A 14,456-nucleotide genomic window follows, 5' to 3' on the forward strand; every position below is an offset into this window, starting at 1 on the left:
GTTTCTAATCGTGTGTGATAGATAAGGTGCTTGCTTTAACGCTTTTTCTGCTTTCAGGGCTTACACCTAGCTAATAGTTTGTTCTATGACCAGATATCTTCAGTTATGACAGCAATCTCACGGTAGGTAATAATTTTAGTCTGCCTCCAGGCGCAATCTCACCAACCAGGTAAGCAGGGGTACCTAACAGATGCCACTGGCACCGCCAGATAATCTGGGGGGGTCATTGTTTAGGCGCCTGTCTTTTTTGTTGGCTAATGCTGATTTGTCGCCCAGCCAATGTTAGCGCCCCAGTTCTTTTTGGTGTCAATCAGCGGTGCTTGGCATTTTCATATGCAACTATGCGTAAGTGTAGATTTCACAGTTTCACAGAGTTTGTACTCCTTGCTATAGCAGATGCTGTGACGATGGACTGTAACTCAAGTCTTTCCTATTCTAATCCTGGGTTGGGCCACTTGCTTTCTGTTTATAGCCACGTTTCCTCTGTAGCTTTGACCATCGAGCCATCCAGCCAAGTCATTCGGAAATAGCGAAGTGCTATGATTAGCAGTTACTGATAGGGGCATTCCACACCTGGAACCAACAGACCAATTCACCCTGGCAAAGCGTCTCTCAAGCTATGGCCCCTGCATTTTACAGCAACTCTCTTCAAAAGCAGCCGTTTTTAGCTATGGTGCGAAGACCTTTAGCTGGTACTGATGATGCAACTATCTGTACTTGGGGCCAACAGACCTAGCCACCCTAGTCAAGCGCCTTACTATAGAATGGCTGGTCCAACTGCTAACCCGGTCGTTGCGGACTGTATAGCCGCTACACCCTGAGCATCCTGAGGTAGTCTCTTGAGGCACAAATCCTATTCGTCTCCTGACGCTGGTAGCTCTGGGCCCCCATGGCCTTGACCGTGGGCTGGCGTCTCCGTGGCCGGTGGCTGGCGTCTCCTTGGTCGACAGTCGCGGACAACGGTCTGGTTGTAGGCATGGAATCTCAGGAATTCGACATGGACAACCTCCAAGCAACTGTGTATAAAACCCAGCCTACTCTCGCAGCTATCATGGTGCTGTCTCTAGATGCCACAGATCCTTCAATTCTTCAGCTCCAATCCTGCCTTCGTATCATCAGCCTCATTGACCAACATGTCTCAAACCTATAGCCCTCTCGAAGTTTCGAAGCGAACGCTCCACGAAGCGTGGCGTCGGCGAGACCAGGCAAAGCTTGATCTCGAAGATGCGAACGCGGAGTATCGGTCGCTATATAGAAGGTGCCAGCAAGGTTAGTATTTTCTAGGGTGGCTCATCTTACTATCTGTCGTGCTGGCGATCTGACTGGGTTGTAATAGGAAGAGGCAGTTCCGTACAACTCGATGGTGTGGCAAGGCGTGTGCGCAACCTTGAATATGCGGTAGAGAACAAATTGCCGGCTGCTATCGCGAGTGCCTACGAAAGATACCTGTGGGACTTCTACACTGAACACGGCTTGTAAGTATCCAACCTCGAAAACATTTCCACTTGCCCCTGCCAATCTTGTCTTCGTTTGGTTTTGATCTTTGATATTCTAACACAAGGTCTCCATAGGGGGCCATTGCCTTATGACATCTCTGAAAATACCTCGCAATATTTGGGTGATCGCGCGAGGCAGATTCGGAACCAGGTGGAGGCGCAGTACCTCAGAGAGCTCCAGGGACAGCGCTGAGGCCCTAAGGTTCGACAACCTTCGCTACAGATTTAGGTATCAATTCCTATTTTGGCAACTTCTAGTGGTGTTATTCTTTGCGTCGACAACACCCTCCGGAGGCACCTAGGGAATGTGGCATATATACAGCAAGGTCTTGGTTTCGAGCTAGGTCGTGTTAGATATGGGTATTTGTTTTAGTTATATAACGTCAGATATAGAGAATGTGCGGGCCAGTTCTTTTCTCATTCACCTAATTTCATGAAGACGCTGTTCACAATTCGCTCCTAGGCGTAGGCATGTTAGTCCCAAACCCTTCCGCTAGCGAACGGTGGCGTGACAGCGGCGAATAGGAGTAGGTTACGAGGCATCACGGCCTACCTCTCCAGCGAGCGACCGGTCTGGTTGCCAGTCAGAGGTGCGAGTTTTCCATCTGTGCATGAAATCATCGGTTGAGACATGGTCGAAATCTGTCTTGTGTGTTGTTTACGAAACGTTCTTAGTCTGTCGTTCTTGAAGCCTACCCTGCCATTTTTTGGAATCTCAAAACTCTCTCGAGAAGTACAAGGCGAGCATAACGGAATCCACCCCCTGCTCGGTCATCGACTCTACTTAGGTACTTCGTTGGTCAGTAGTTGGAGTGACGCAAATTCTCAGGACTATAGATGAAGAGTTAGGGTTTGATGCGCTGGCTAGTAGGGCTCCAAAGATGCATTGATTGCTACGCCGAAGGCGCAAATTCACTTTTGCTATTCGCTGGGCGCAGTCCGCTCCCGCAAATTGGTGGAGCAAGACCAAGAGGAGAGACAAATGCACCTAGATATACATGGGACGTTACGATGGTGTCGTCCAAGCACAAACGAAGGGGCAGAGAAATTGTATAAGCCCACCCCCCTAAACCCGAGATGCGGTTAGCCGTCTCCGTCTTCTTTTGGCGCCTACGGCTTTTTCCCAGCCTTAGAACGGATGAGAGCAGCGTTAAGGCTGGCTCTTCCTAAGGGACTCTCCGGCAACATACCGGAGAGCCGTTAGTTACACGACTTGGCACTTATAGTTGAGGAGACTGTAACTGGAACGGAAAACGGCATGTTCTCTTCTTTCTTAGTGATTAAGCACTAGCGTCATTCAACACCCCTCTGGTCGTACCAACAACTCTCATATTTCAAGAAATGAAAAACAACATTAGGCAATTCCTCTATTGCTACTGAATATTGGTTAAATACTCAAGTGACCAAATATCTCTGTATACACTGTGCGCTCCCCCCAAGCTATAAAGTGAGGAGTACAAAGCCTAAAGTAGATATCTAGCTATACTACCAGACGAGATCAATAATTGCCGATATGAGGAAGGTCAGTAGCGCCAGAGGCCTCCTAGTATGATATTCCTTGTTAAATCGAGCTATGATTAGGGTGGTGCAAGGTGCAAGCGTCTAATATACCAACGAAGATAAATGGGGGGGTACTGGCGGACTCCTCGATCACCACCAAACTTGAAACGGGCACAAAACACCAGGCAAGTCGTAGTTAGGCGCTTGAGGCTTAGAATTGTTCTGGTAATGATTGAGATAACTGGGGACTGTCTCGCCAATGGCAATTCATGCCCTCTCGACCCGTCTGCATGGTGATCCGGCGCTGGGCTACCCCAGCGGCTAGCCGGGTGCTCCCGTGAACATGCCGTTAACACCGGGATTGATGCCGATCCCGCAAGACACGTTGGGTTGTCGGTTGCCATTCGGCCGCTGCATGGTGCTGCGGGCATACCCACATACATAGAAGACACCCGGATGTCGTATCTATGATGGAACGCCAACATGAGAGAGACGGCGTTTAAGGGGTGCAGAAGAAGAGTTCATCTGAGCTCTACCTTGCAGCTCCGAGACCCGGATATCACCATCCAACATGTTGAGATCCGGCGAGAAGCCGTCGACAACAGGACCATTCATCTCGCAAGCGGCGAGAGGCGGGGGGGCCCACAGGAAAGCCTGGTTGGCACCACGAGGACCCTGCGGACCACCTGCGAACTGCGAACGACATATGTGGGGTCTCGATGAGTCGGATCACGACAAGCTGCCCGGGGTTAGGTGGGTGGTAAGGGTACGGTGAGGTTAACAGACCGACCTTGGCGCACCTCGCGAGGCCCCGATCGAAGAATTTCATCGCAGGGCCATGACCGAGCACCGACTAGGACATCTAGCTGTCGCCATCCCATCTCTCTGGGCTGTAGCAGCAACGAACCTGGCCTGGGTAGCCAAACGCGCGCTATCAGACCGCAAGACCGTAGGATGTTGTGTGGCGGGGGCCCTGGGGAGAGTGGGTGGGGGTCGAGACTGCGCATCGCATCGCATCGCCGAGGGTTGGATGCGGCCGAGCGAGAATACCAGACTTTCCGGCTCGTGTACACTCCCAGCGCTGCCCGTCTTTGGCCTGCCCAATTCCCCGCAGAACGATGATCAGAGAGACGAGTCTACTCATACGTGTAGTCCGTGTCTGCGGCAGCGGCGGGTCCGAAGTCCTATTGGACGGGATGATGGACTCATGTGCCATTCCAGTCATGCCTCCATTTTGAGAGAGAAAAGGTCTCTCTATCCTTACCTAATTGGTACCCCTCGACGGCAAATCCTGGTATATGAAGGGCCCGGGCGCCACCAGACTACTACATAATACTGCGTAAGGTGCCGGCTCATGCCTCTCTCTGCATCTGGCATTTCCCGTTTCCCTGGGCCATGTTCTCTTGTTGCGCACACCCCCAAAAAGATACCCTGGTCATGGGAACAGGTAGATATGACCCCCCGGATCCCCGCTAACCCTAACACTGCCATCGGGTGGTCGATGATGATGCGAGACTTTGTTGGCAAATCGACCCAATTTCGGCCCAAGAGGATGGATATTCCCTAGCATAGAGTGTCTCTTGAAACACACATTTTTTTTTCTTTTTGGAGGAGAGAGAGAGAGACACCCATCCACACACACACACACACAGAGCACGCATGATGGGCAGTTCTGGTAGCGTCTCAGGCTGTAGCCCGTTAAGCGTATGCATGAGCCTTGGTTCGTCTGATCTTACCCTGCTCGACCTTACCTCGATGCCGCTGCAGCAAGTCTACGTCCTACACAGATCATAGGGGTATTGCAGATGTAGGCATGTGCATACGACCGAATGCCTGTCTGCATTGAACGAGCGCAGCAGTTTGACGTGCAGGCTATAACGGAGGACTGCATATATAAGGGGAACCGGCATGAGGAGGCGGTGTGATTTGATGCCTTTTTCCGGCCTGGCTGGTTTCGTGTTTGACCTCACCCAAGGAGGCAAAGCGTGGGCGTGCGCTGTATGTGCTAGCCAAATCGATCCGAGGAGCGTGGGATTGCCTTCCGCCCATCCCCAGCTTTCGTGCCTCGTGCCTATGCCTGATGCCTCGACGTGCCCCCTCCCTCTGGGCCGTCGGCCATTGAAGTCTTTACTTCTCGAGTAGGCTTCTTGGGGAAGGGGGGGGAGAGTGGGAGGAGAGTGGGAGAGGGCATAGGAGATGGATAGATAGATATACCTATAGAGAGAGAGGGGGAGAGGAATGCAAAGAGGCAGCGAGGAGGTGCCTACTTGTAGGTGCTTGAGGTACGTACTTTACGCATTGAGGTAGGTACCTACCAAGCCACTTAGGTACCTGTTTCTCCTAGGATCGGAATGGCTATTAATGTCCATTGTTTGAGGACCTAGAGCAGCCTCTTCAGGCGGTGCTGACGATTGGGCAATCCGTTAGGAGGGATGGTTTTATCTGATGCCTGAGCTGAAGTGGTGCTAAAACAATTACGCGGCACATATACAAGAGGCAACTTTGGGTACCTCAAGAGAGGCCACCTGGTTGGGATGGGATATCGGAAGAGGGAGAGAAAGCGCCTCTCCCGCTACATAAGAAGATATCTTCCGAGTCCTCGGCGCTATTCCCAGGTTTGGGCGGCACTGTGCCTTAGGTAGGTAGGTACATGGGGGTAGGTACTCGTCTACACGTAATGTATACCTATACCTTAGAGCTCCGTGGGTTTGATAATAGAGGATAGGTTCGATTCCTGACAGCGCTACTTGGTAGTCTCTATTATTAAGCCTATCTCTTAGGTACATTAGGAGATTAGGTTAGGTACCTCTATCGGGCGCCTTTCTCAGATCTGTGTTTACAGGTGTGGCATGCACATATGCACATGAGATAACCACCAGGCAGTCCCGAAGGTGGTAGTGGTGGGGCGCCAGGGAACGGGTAATCCTGTCCATATACCTCCTACCTAGGTACCTAGGTGTATACCTCCTAGATGAGGTATGCAGAGGTACACAGAGGTACACAGACAGACAGACAGAGACAGACAGGCAGGTCGGGGAGGAACGAGCGCGCCATGGGTTGTCATGGTAGCGGGCAGGAACACATGTCCCGCGCTAAACCCCGACGGGGCTAGCGGGATGCCGAGAGAAGGGGGCAGAGACGGTGGGAGAATGAGTGTTGATGCTGGCGACAGGCCGCTGCTAAAAACTGCCACCAAGAAGCCAGCCCGGCCTACGAGTAAGTACTCTTGGTCGCCCAGCCCGCTTTCGACTCGACTCCTGTTGTGTGTTGCATGTTGCGTGGTGCGTGTGTACGTGTGTGTGTGTGTGTGTTGTATGTATGTATATGTGCGAATGCGAATGCCTGTGTATATTCGTGGGTGGTGTGTAGCTTGAGGTACGTACAGCCTGCCTGTACCTACCTACCTACCGCCTATGCCCATCCACCACCGCTGCCGTTCTCGTCCGCCATCCACTCATCCCTCCCTCCACCGTCACCCGTCCACCTCCATCTCCATCCCACCCGAGTCGGTTGTTGTCGTTGTCGGTCCACCTCACAACAACAACGGCAGCATAACGGTAAGTCAAGGGAACAACCCCGACAGCATCAGCAGCATCGAGCGCCTGCTGCCTGCGACAGATACGACAAGACGAGAATTGCGAACGAGGAGCGGACGAAGATAGCCTGCCACCTAACCCGACGGTTATTCCAACCTCCCACATCTCGCCCTCCTCGCGACCGGCTCTCTCACCTACACTTCCCCCATACGCCTAGACGGTTACGGAAATCGGACGTGTAGGCTGCATACATGTTTGTTGTCTCTCCGCATCGTGTTTCTTGCTACGAGAGACGCGCCGCCAGCAGAGAGAGGGACACGACATACTGACGACTCGGAGAAAAACAAGAGGAACGCACCCACTACGCTACACACCACCTTGGATTCGATCAACACCATTTTCCCACGCCGCTCACTGCTTTACCACCACTTGGTTTCTACCGCACAACAACCACCACAACAACGATCCTTACCGTTTGTTCTCCTTTGTCACGATACGACCCTGTTTACCTTCTCATTCTAGAACGCCGGCACGATTCATCTGAAATAAAGAGAAGAAGAAGAAAGGAAAAAAAAAAAAAGGAAGAAAGGCGGGAAAAGAAGCAGTATCGCAGAGTTTAGCACAGGTTGCCTATCGATTGCATCCTGCCGAAAGAGAAGGCGATTCAGAAAATACCCATAAGCTACTTAACACCACTGCTACCGCTACCCCTACGAATACGCCTTCATATCCCCCCTCCCTTCCCGCCTCCCTCGCTCGCGACTAGCCGACCCCTCACACCGCCGATGCGCCATCGAGGATTCTAATCTAGGTTGATCGTGCACGCCGCACAACATGCGACCCCGTACGAACTCGGCCATGACCGAACCGCCGTCCTCCCCTCCGAACGGGGCCGCCACGGTCGAGGAGTCGCTGGCCTGGTACAAGAGACAATACGAGCAGCTCGCCGACGAACTTGCCGAGTTCCGCGAATCCAGCCACGAGCTCGAGGCTGAGCTGGAGAAGGACCTAGATGCCGCCGACAAGCGACAGCGCGATCTGCAGCAGAAAGCTGAGGGGCTTCAGTTCGAGGTCGACGAGTGGAAGGTACGCTTTATTCACATCTGACGCTCTGCCCTATCTGCTTGTGAATTCACCAACGCGCTTCCCTACCCGTCTCGCGGCCAGGTGTAAACAAATCGCATCGCATCGCTAACTCCGAGTCTCCAGGAGAAATGCCGGAAGGCCAAGACCGAGGCAAACACAGCGCAGAATACACTGGAGAAGGAGATTACCGTTCTCCGCGACACCAACCGTACCTTGCAGCTGCGGTTACGCGACATAGAAGTGGCAAACGACGACTTCGAGCGACAGGCGCGGAACACGACCTCGTCCCTCGAAGACTTGGAGTCCAAGTACAATGTCGCCATCGAGAGGATCGTCATGATGGAGGAGGAAATCAAGATAGGCGAGCAGGAGCGAGAGACGTTGCGAATAGAGGCCCAGCGGTTGCGCGAAGAGTTGTCGGACCTCAAGATTGAAGCCGAGATCATGCAGGACAAGATCAAGAAGGCGGAGAACCGTCACCTTTCTACCATCTCTACAGACATCTCCATCCCCGGCTCACCTATCTTCGAAGACTCGCCCCGCTCCATGGCGAGCTCTCCTCTCACGGTGCCTCCCGACGACGTATCTCTGCCGCGAACTAGAAAGGACGCCCCTATCGTTAACGAGCCTCCGTCACCCCCGATGTCCGACGCGTCGGCGCCTCTCCCGAAACTTTCCAAGGTCAAGACGCCCGCGCCGCAGAAGAGATCCCGCCTACCCTCCGCCGATCACAGCATCACGCCGAAGCCGAAGAGTTCCGTATCCGGCGGCATGCAACCGCCGAGAATGCGCTCTGCCACCAACACGCGCACACCAGCGCCCCCGCGTACTTCTACCGCCCGGACAGCTTCGCAAAGGCCTCCCGCGCCGGCCTCTCTTAGCCATATCCGCTCCCTCGCCGCCCAGATGCAACGACTAGAGGCTCGAGTGCAGTCGGCGCGATCTAAGTTGCCAGCTCCCACCATCACGCCTCCGCGGGCGTCTCCGAGGTCGTCGATAAGCGGCGGTCAAGTGCCTCCCTCGGTCACGATGCGCTCGAGGAAACGCACCATAGGCTCCACCACGTCTTCCGTAGCCGACGAGACCCCTTCCCAATCGAGCAATGCGTTGGGAAGCAAGCACGTCCCTAGACTCAGCACGTCGGGAATATCAAGACTGTCCTTCGGCCCATTGCCCAACCGAAGTAACAATTACGACCAAGATAGCTCCGGCATCGGCACGGGCATCTCGCGACCGAGTAGTCGAGCTAGTATGTCGAGCTACGCGAGACCTGAGAGACCCGCCAGCCGAACCGAGATCGCCCGCCCCATGTCCCGGACCAGCTTCTCAGGTGCGAGGACACCCTTAGGACTGAGGCCGAGAAGTTCTCTTAGTGGCAGCCTCCACGGACATTCTCAGAGCATGAGCCGGATGGACCCCGACGAGTCCATCGAAGAGGGCTTCGAGGACCGCACACCGAGTCGCAGGGGCACCTACAGCAAATTCGACGCCGACGGCTCCGCTAGCAGCATCCCGATGCCTAGGCGGCAGAGCGGTGGTATGCACTCGTCTCGCCGAACTAGTGGTAGCGTTTCGACGACGGAAATCACCGGAAGGCCACGGAAATTGAGCGACCTGGGGGAGACCTACTAAGTTTTCTTGAAAACTTCAACCCAAACTACGGCCCTTGTATTCTTTCTCCCCTCGTCGTTTCAATTGCGGTGTTCCAACGACACAGCATCGACCGGCGGTTGGTGCCATTTTTATACCCATGCTGAGGCGCTGAGCCGAGGTGTCACGATTTTACGGACGGATTTGCATATATCATTCTCGCCAGCATGCGTGCTTCCCGCACTCTCACTATCAAGGGGCGAAGAAGAAAGAACCGCATGGTGTTAGGCAAAACATATTTCTCGGGCTGTCCCGGTCAGGGAAGGGGATTTCCCTTATTCTTTGGATGAAAAACAACCGCGTGCGCGCGGGATTTGAGGCGGGCGTTCCGGGGCACGAGGAGGAGGCTGCTTTTCGGCCAAGCTGAAATTGTCTACCCCTTTCCACGCCTTACTACTAGTACTACTACCCACGCCGCTGGTTTTGTAGCCGTCGCCGCCACGGCGGTGGCGGCCAGCGGCAAGTAAGGTGATGATGACACTTATTTTCGCGCGGGCTGACGGAACCTTTGTACATACGCGGCCTAGACGACACGTTGTGTGTGTGAGTGTGTGTGTGACAGGGAGTTCGCGCGCGTGGTTCCAAGACTGAAGAGAGTCGGCAGGATCGAGAGAGAAAGATTTTGTAGTATTAATACGAGCCTAAACGGCAGCCCCTATTTACTCTTCTTTGTTTTACACAATACAAACCCCTTTTGCCCCACCCCCGTGGTCTCTCTCCTCCTGCACTTTGCTTGTGATAGGGGTGGCTGCTAATACACGTGTAACCCCCCCCCCCCCCCCCCCCAAAGAGACGATGCTCGATGAGAGACGTATATATACATATACAAGCGTCTACTCAGCTGTCTCTCGACCTATCCAACCTGCCCTCGGCGTGGCTTCGGGGCTAAGACTCATGGCAACGTATACGCGGTGTGTCTCAGATTGCACGTAGCCTAAGTCAATCTCGTTTCCTCTGCTCACTTACCTACTTATCTCCATATCGTCTTCTACTGCCTAGCCTTACCTGTCTGCTCTGGCCCTGCGTGCCGCCAGTAACAAGCACCTTCCTCCGTCCCTCCGTCCCTCCGTCCCTCCCTCGGAGACAGGCCACGGCTGTCCGAGCCGCGCGCGCGTACCACCGCGAGGTCGAGGCGCCACCGCGCCCATCGCACACCAGCGGCTGCCGCGGGGTGGGCGGTCCCGCGCCGTCTTGGCCTCGCAGCGCGGGCAAGCGCCGGATGCTGTCGCCCCTGGGCTAATGGCGCAAAGTTCCCCGGTGCAGCGGTCCGGAGGCCGACCTGCACACATACATACATACATACATACATACATACATACATACACATGCCTATATGTGCGGGCTGGTGCCCTAGGGTCGGGAAGGGAGGGGAGATATAGGGAGGGCGGGCGGGCGCGGCGGGGTTGGCAGGAACTCGCCCCCCCCCCCGTGTCGCCCCTCTTCTCCCCCCGAGCGTGTACGCAGGTTCATCGGCATAGTCGCTTGACTCGTCTCGGTTGGAAAAGGGGGGGGGGTTGCGCGGTATGCGGCGCTGGCGGCAGACGACGTCGCGCTGATCATCCCGGGAGAGTAGGAAGGGGGGGTAGGGGAGGGGGGTGCGTGCGATAGGAGCGGGTTGGTAAGAGGCTCTAGGGGCGGTCTACGGCCCGGATATCGACGAGAGCCTGCCTCCCTGCCCTCTGAGTTTTAGATTTCTCGCTCCTTCTCTACACGTGCGGCGGGCCGCGGCGATGGTTTGTCCGATCTACGGCGCACCGACCGAACTGGCTGCGCTTAAGCAGAGACGGGCTGGTCCGCTGGGCCCGAAAAGCTTCTCGGTGTCTACTTCTGTGCGTCTGCGAGATCGTCCCAAACCGTAACTAGCGTGGAGACGAATCTAATTATATAACAACTTTATTTCTTCAACGTACATCTATCCGGCTCTTCTCGTCCCGAAACCTCCTCCGCATAGCTAGAGTTTCTTCCGTGTCGCGTGCCGAGGTTGCGCACGTAGGGAACGCGGGATGCGAAACGCGCAGAGCCAGCTATCGGGGATGGCCGTATTCGTCGCGGCCGGCTAGGCTGACATCCTATCCGCCAACCATGTCTAGCGCGCGCTGGGTGCGTGCGACGTAGCATGGGAGCTCGGCATATGGAACGAGAGTCACTGACATCATCGTTCTCGAAGTTAGACGACCACATTCGACGGGACTTCCCCAATCGGGGTTGGGACGAGCCTGGCCATTACTATAGCTTATTCCTCTTACTACGACGGGACGGGTCCGTTACCCAGCACTTCGTTTCGTGCCAAGCTCCGTTTCGGTCCTCCTCAGTCGCATCCAGCGGAGAGCCCAAGGCGTATCTCCCTACGTCTGTAACTGATTTGCTGTAGGTAACTAGATAAGCCGCGTAGTAATGATGGTAGATATGTATGGCGGACACCCTCCGCTACGACGTGATGGGAAGGCGAGCTGGACAGATAACGCCATAAGTGGTGATAAGATGCGTCAAGATGCAGCCCTTTCAGCATAGTCGAGAGCAGCCCGATACCACGACATCCATCTGAGCACATAAGGGTCGAAACATTTGCCTAAGAAGAGTAAGACAGTTAAAAAGCGGGCGGCATCTTAGGATGGGAGCCGTAGATGTACGCTCTGACGCGGTGACCGTCGATATCATCGGAGGAGTCGGATGACGCGGGGTGGGGGCAGGTAGTAGGCGAGCAGGGGTGGTGGTGGCCAGCTCCGAGACGCGCGACTGAACCGGCATGTTCCCAACTAGGTAAGCGCCGTAACGTCAACTGTGCCGTCGACCATGTCGTGTGTGGTGCTGTGTTGCGTGCAAGCGTGCTCTCTCACGTCTCTACGACGCCCAAGATCTCACGGTGGATTCGATCAACAAGTCTGGCATGCCGCTGACCCCCGTTCCCTCGACCGCCGTGGCGTTTGGTAGATCGCGTGCTGACATGGGATAGCCGGAAAATCCTCCAGGAGTTTCTAGGCTGGGAATCAGACCAGTCGGTGGAGGGGAACGAGGTCCGACGGGTATCTCGCGAGGCGATAGGCGACGGTACGCGATTGGGGGAGAAGCACGGTGGGATGTGATATAAGAGATATGCGATGGGAATAAGGTGGTCGGCTTCGGCGATCGGCCTTATGCAGGCTTACGCATCATATCGGCATCGTGCCCTAGACGTTGCCGGACGTGAGGTTGGGGACATGCGACGAACGGATGCCCGGAGACAGAGAGCAGTCCCAATGTTCCTTGCTTATCGGCCTGCTCCCTCTCTCTATGGCCGGCGCGAGGAGGAAATGGAGAAGTGGAGAGGCGCCGTCTCCGGCCTAGAGAGGGGAGGAGGGCAGATGACGGGGAATAGGACTCGAGGCGGTTGTCTCTACTCGTCGGTTCTGTCTGTGGGGACGAAGCGAGTGGAGGGGGTATGTAGAGAGCGTGAATGTCCGAGACAAAAGGCAATGGACGGTCGTCAAAGCGATTAGGCGCCTACGGTAATGCGATATGCCGGGTCTGTACATACCTAACAGGTACCTAGGCGCCTATATTGCACCCACCGGATCTTGACTGTACCGCCTCTAATGCCGTCAGAGGTACCTTGGGATGGGCAAATCCAGGGACCTGAGCCAGGACGACAGCGACTTGCCTCTGTGGGTCCGGCTTAACGCAGGTGGGCTCGCCTCTGGTCCTGTCGGCCGTCGCACTGCGACGGCTACCCCAACAATTGAGCTTAGGTTCTGCTCAGCCCGAAATCCGACGATGATGGCTAACCGTCCTAGGATAGCTTGGGAGGGTTCTGCGCGCGATGATACCGCTAACTCCCGGATCCCACCTACCTATCTCTAGTGTGGCCCTGGGGAGTTGAAGGTGGCTGCTGTTTAGCATACCCGGCTTACCTATCAATTCAGAGGCGAAAGAGGTAATGTGGTACGGAGGTGGAGGAAGACATTGACATCGACGACGACATCGACAACGGCACTAGCGGCAGCAGAAGGAATAGTAACGGCGGCAACGCGGATGCATCATAGCCGGGGGCATCTAGCGTGGACAAGAACGTGAGGTATTTACCGCTGTTCGAAAAAGTACCTATCTCGGACGCGGGATGACATGCGAAGTAAGCAGATTCCACGTCCAGTTTTTTTTTTTTTTAAGATGACAGGGCGCCGATAGTGCTGAGCAGGCAATGCACAGTAAGCAAGAGTGGGAGTCTGACTTCGTAGTGAGGTATGGCCAGGACCGACGCTAGAAATGTAGGGCGCTCAGCGAAGAAGGGAGCGGGAAAGGGAGAAGGGAGGGAGAAAAGAAAAGAGACAAGAGAGGATACACATCCAAGGGGAAGAGGCTAGGAGAAACTCGGCGGCGGAAAAGGGCACTATTTCCACGGATTTTCGATATATTCATTTGTCTCGGCTGCCAGGGCGTGGCCCAAATGGCGCCGCTTGGGTTGTTGAGCTTCCGGGCCACAAGTGGAGAAGAGAGCGCCCGGGCGAAGTGAGGGAAGATTGGGAAAGAACCGAAAAGAAAAAAATAAAATGAAATGGAGCAGAAGAGGAGGAGGGGGGAGGATGAGAAGAAGAAAAGGAAGAGGAAGAAGAAGAAGCGGGGGGGCACCGTAACCCATGACAAGGGTAGAAAGCGGAATCCGATCGCGATAAAAAACAGCGAACAAAAAGTCCGAACCCGATCGGTGGGTAGGTAGGTAGAGGTAGGTCTCATCCACGTTATCCTTATCGGGCCAACTCGAAATATACCGACGTGGGTTGCCAATGCGGTCTCACCTCTCTGCGATGTCTCTGTAAGGGGTTCAGAGCTCGAACCTGCTGCTGTGCAACTTGCTGCGTGCCTTTGTGCGTTGCTAAAACCGCCGCCGCCGGGATCGATCAATTTCACGGACGCAATAGCTCTCTCTTAACTTGCTCGCCCAGACACACACGTATTAGCCAGCTCCAGACTCAGGGGGGAGGGGAGCGGCAAGAACCAATTTGGAATATCCCGCCCTGAGTCCGATGCGGCTACGCCTCCACGCCGGCTAGGCTGGTTGATCCAAAAACCCAAGCTGTCGTCGCATGATGCCCACGCACACAAGAACGGTCGTGAGCAGATGGAAGCGAGAGCCTTCACGTCACTTAGGTAGAAGGTCGCTGTACTTACTATGGCGCGGTGGTATCTCGAGATGTAGTAAAGACGAATTCTTGGT

The 14,456-nt window shown here is 54.8% G+C and overlaps 3 protein-coding genes across 3 annotated transcripts; all 3 read left to right on the plus strand.

The window, feature by feature from the left end:
- Window positions 1-398: 398 nt before the first annotated feature.
- GGS23DRAFT_566445 (uncharacterized protein) lies at window positions 399-1,937 on the plus strand. Its single transcript, XM_051516271.1, has 3 exons — window positions 399-1,269; window positions 1,337-1,475; window positions 1,572-1,937. The coding sequence occupies exons 1-3, from the start codon at window positions 1,068-1,070 to the stop codon at window positions 1,687-1,689; spliced, it is 459 nt and encodes a 152-aa protein (XP_051372038.1). The 5' UTR covers window positions 399-1,067; the 3' UTR covers window positions 1,690-1,937.
- Window positions 1,938-6,182: 4,245 nt separating this feature from the next.
- On the plus strand, window positions 6,183-7,221 carry GGS23DRAFT_528251 (uncharacterized protein). Its single transcript, XM_051514704.1, has 2 exons — window positions 6,183-6,770; window positions 6,881-7,221. Exons 1-2 carry the CDS (start codon window positions 6,268-6,270, stop codon window positions 7,074-7,076), a joined length of 699 nt encoding a protein of 232 aa, XP_051372039.1. The 5' UTR covers window positions 6,183-6,267; the 3' UTR covers window positions 7,077-7,221.
- Window positions 7,076-9,972, plus strand: GGS23DRAFT_528249 (NUDE protein). Its single transcript, XM_051514703.1, has 2 exons — window positions 7,076-7,618; window positions 7,742-9,972. The coding sequence occupies exons 1-2, from the start codon at window positions 7,367-7,369 to the stop codon at window positions 9,248-9,250; spliced, it is 1,761 nt and encodes a 586-aa protein (XP_051372040.1). The 5' UTR covers window positions 7,076-7,366; the 3' UTR covers window positions 9,251-9,972.
- The last annotated feature ends 4,484 nt before the right edge of the window (window positions 9,973-14,456 follow it).

The sequence above is a fragment of the Durotheca rogersii genome (genome assembly GCF_024521655.1).
Source record: "Durotheca rogersii strain YMJ 92031201 chromosome Unknown GGS23scaffold_9, whole genome shotgun sequence".
Taxonomy (NCBI): Eukaryota; Fungi; Ascomycota; class Sordariomycetes; order Xylariales; family Xylariaceae; genus Durotheca; species Durotheca rogersii.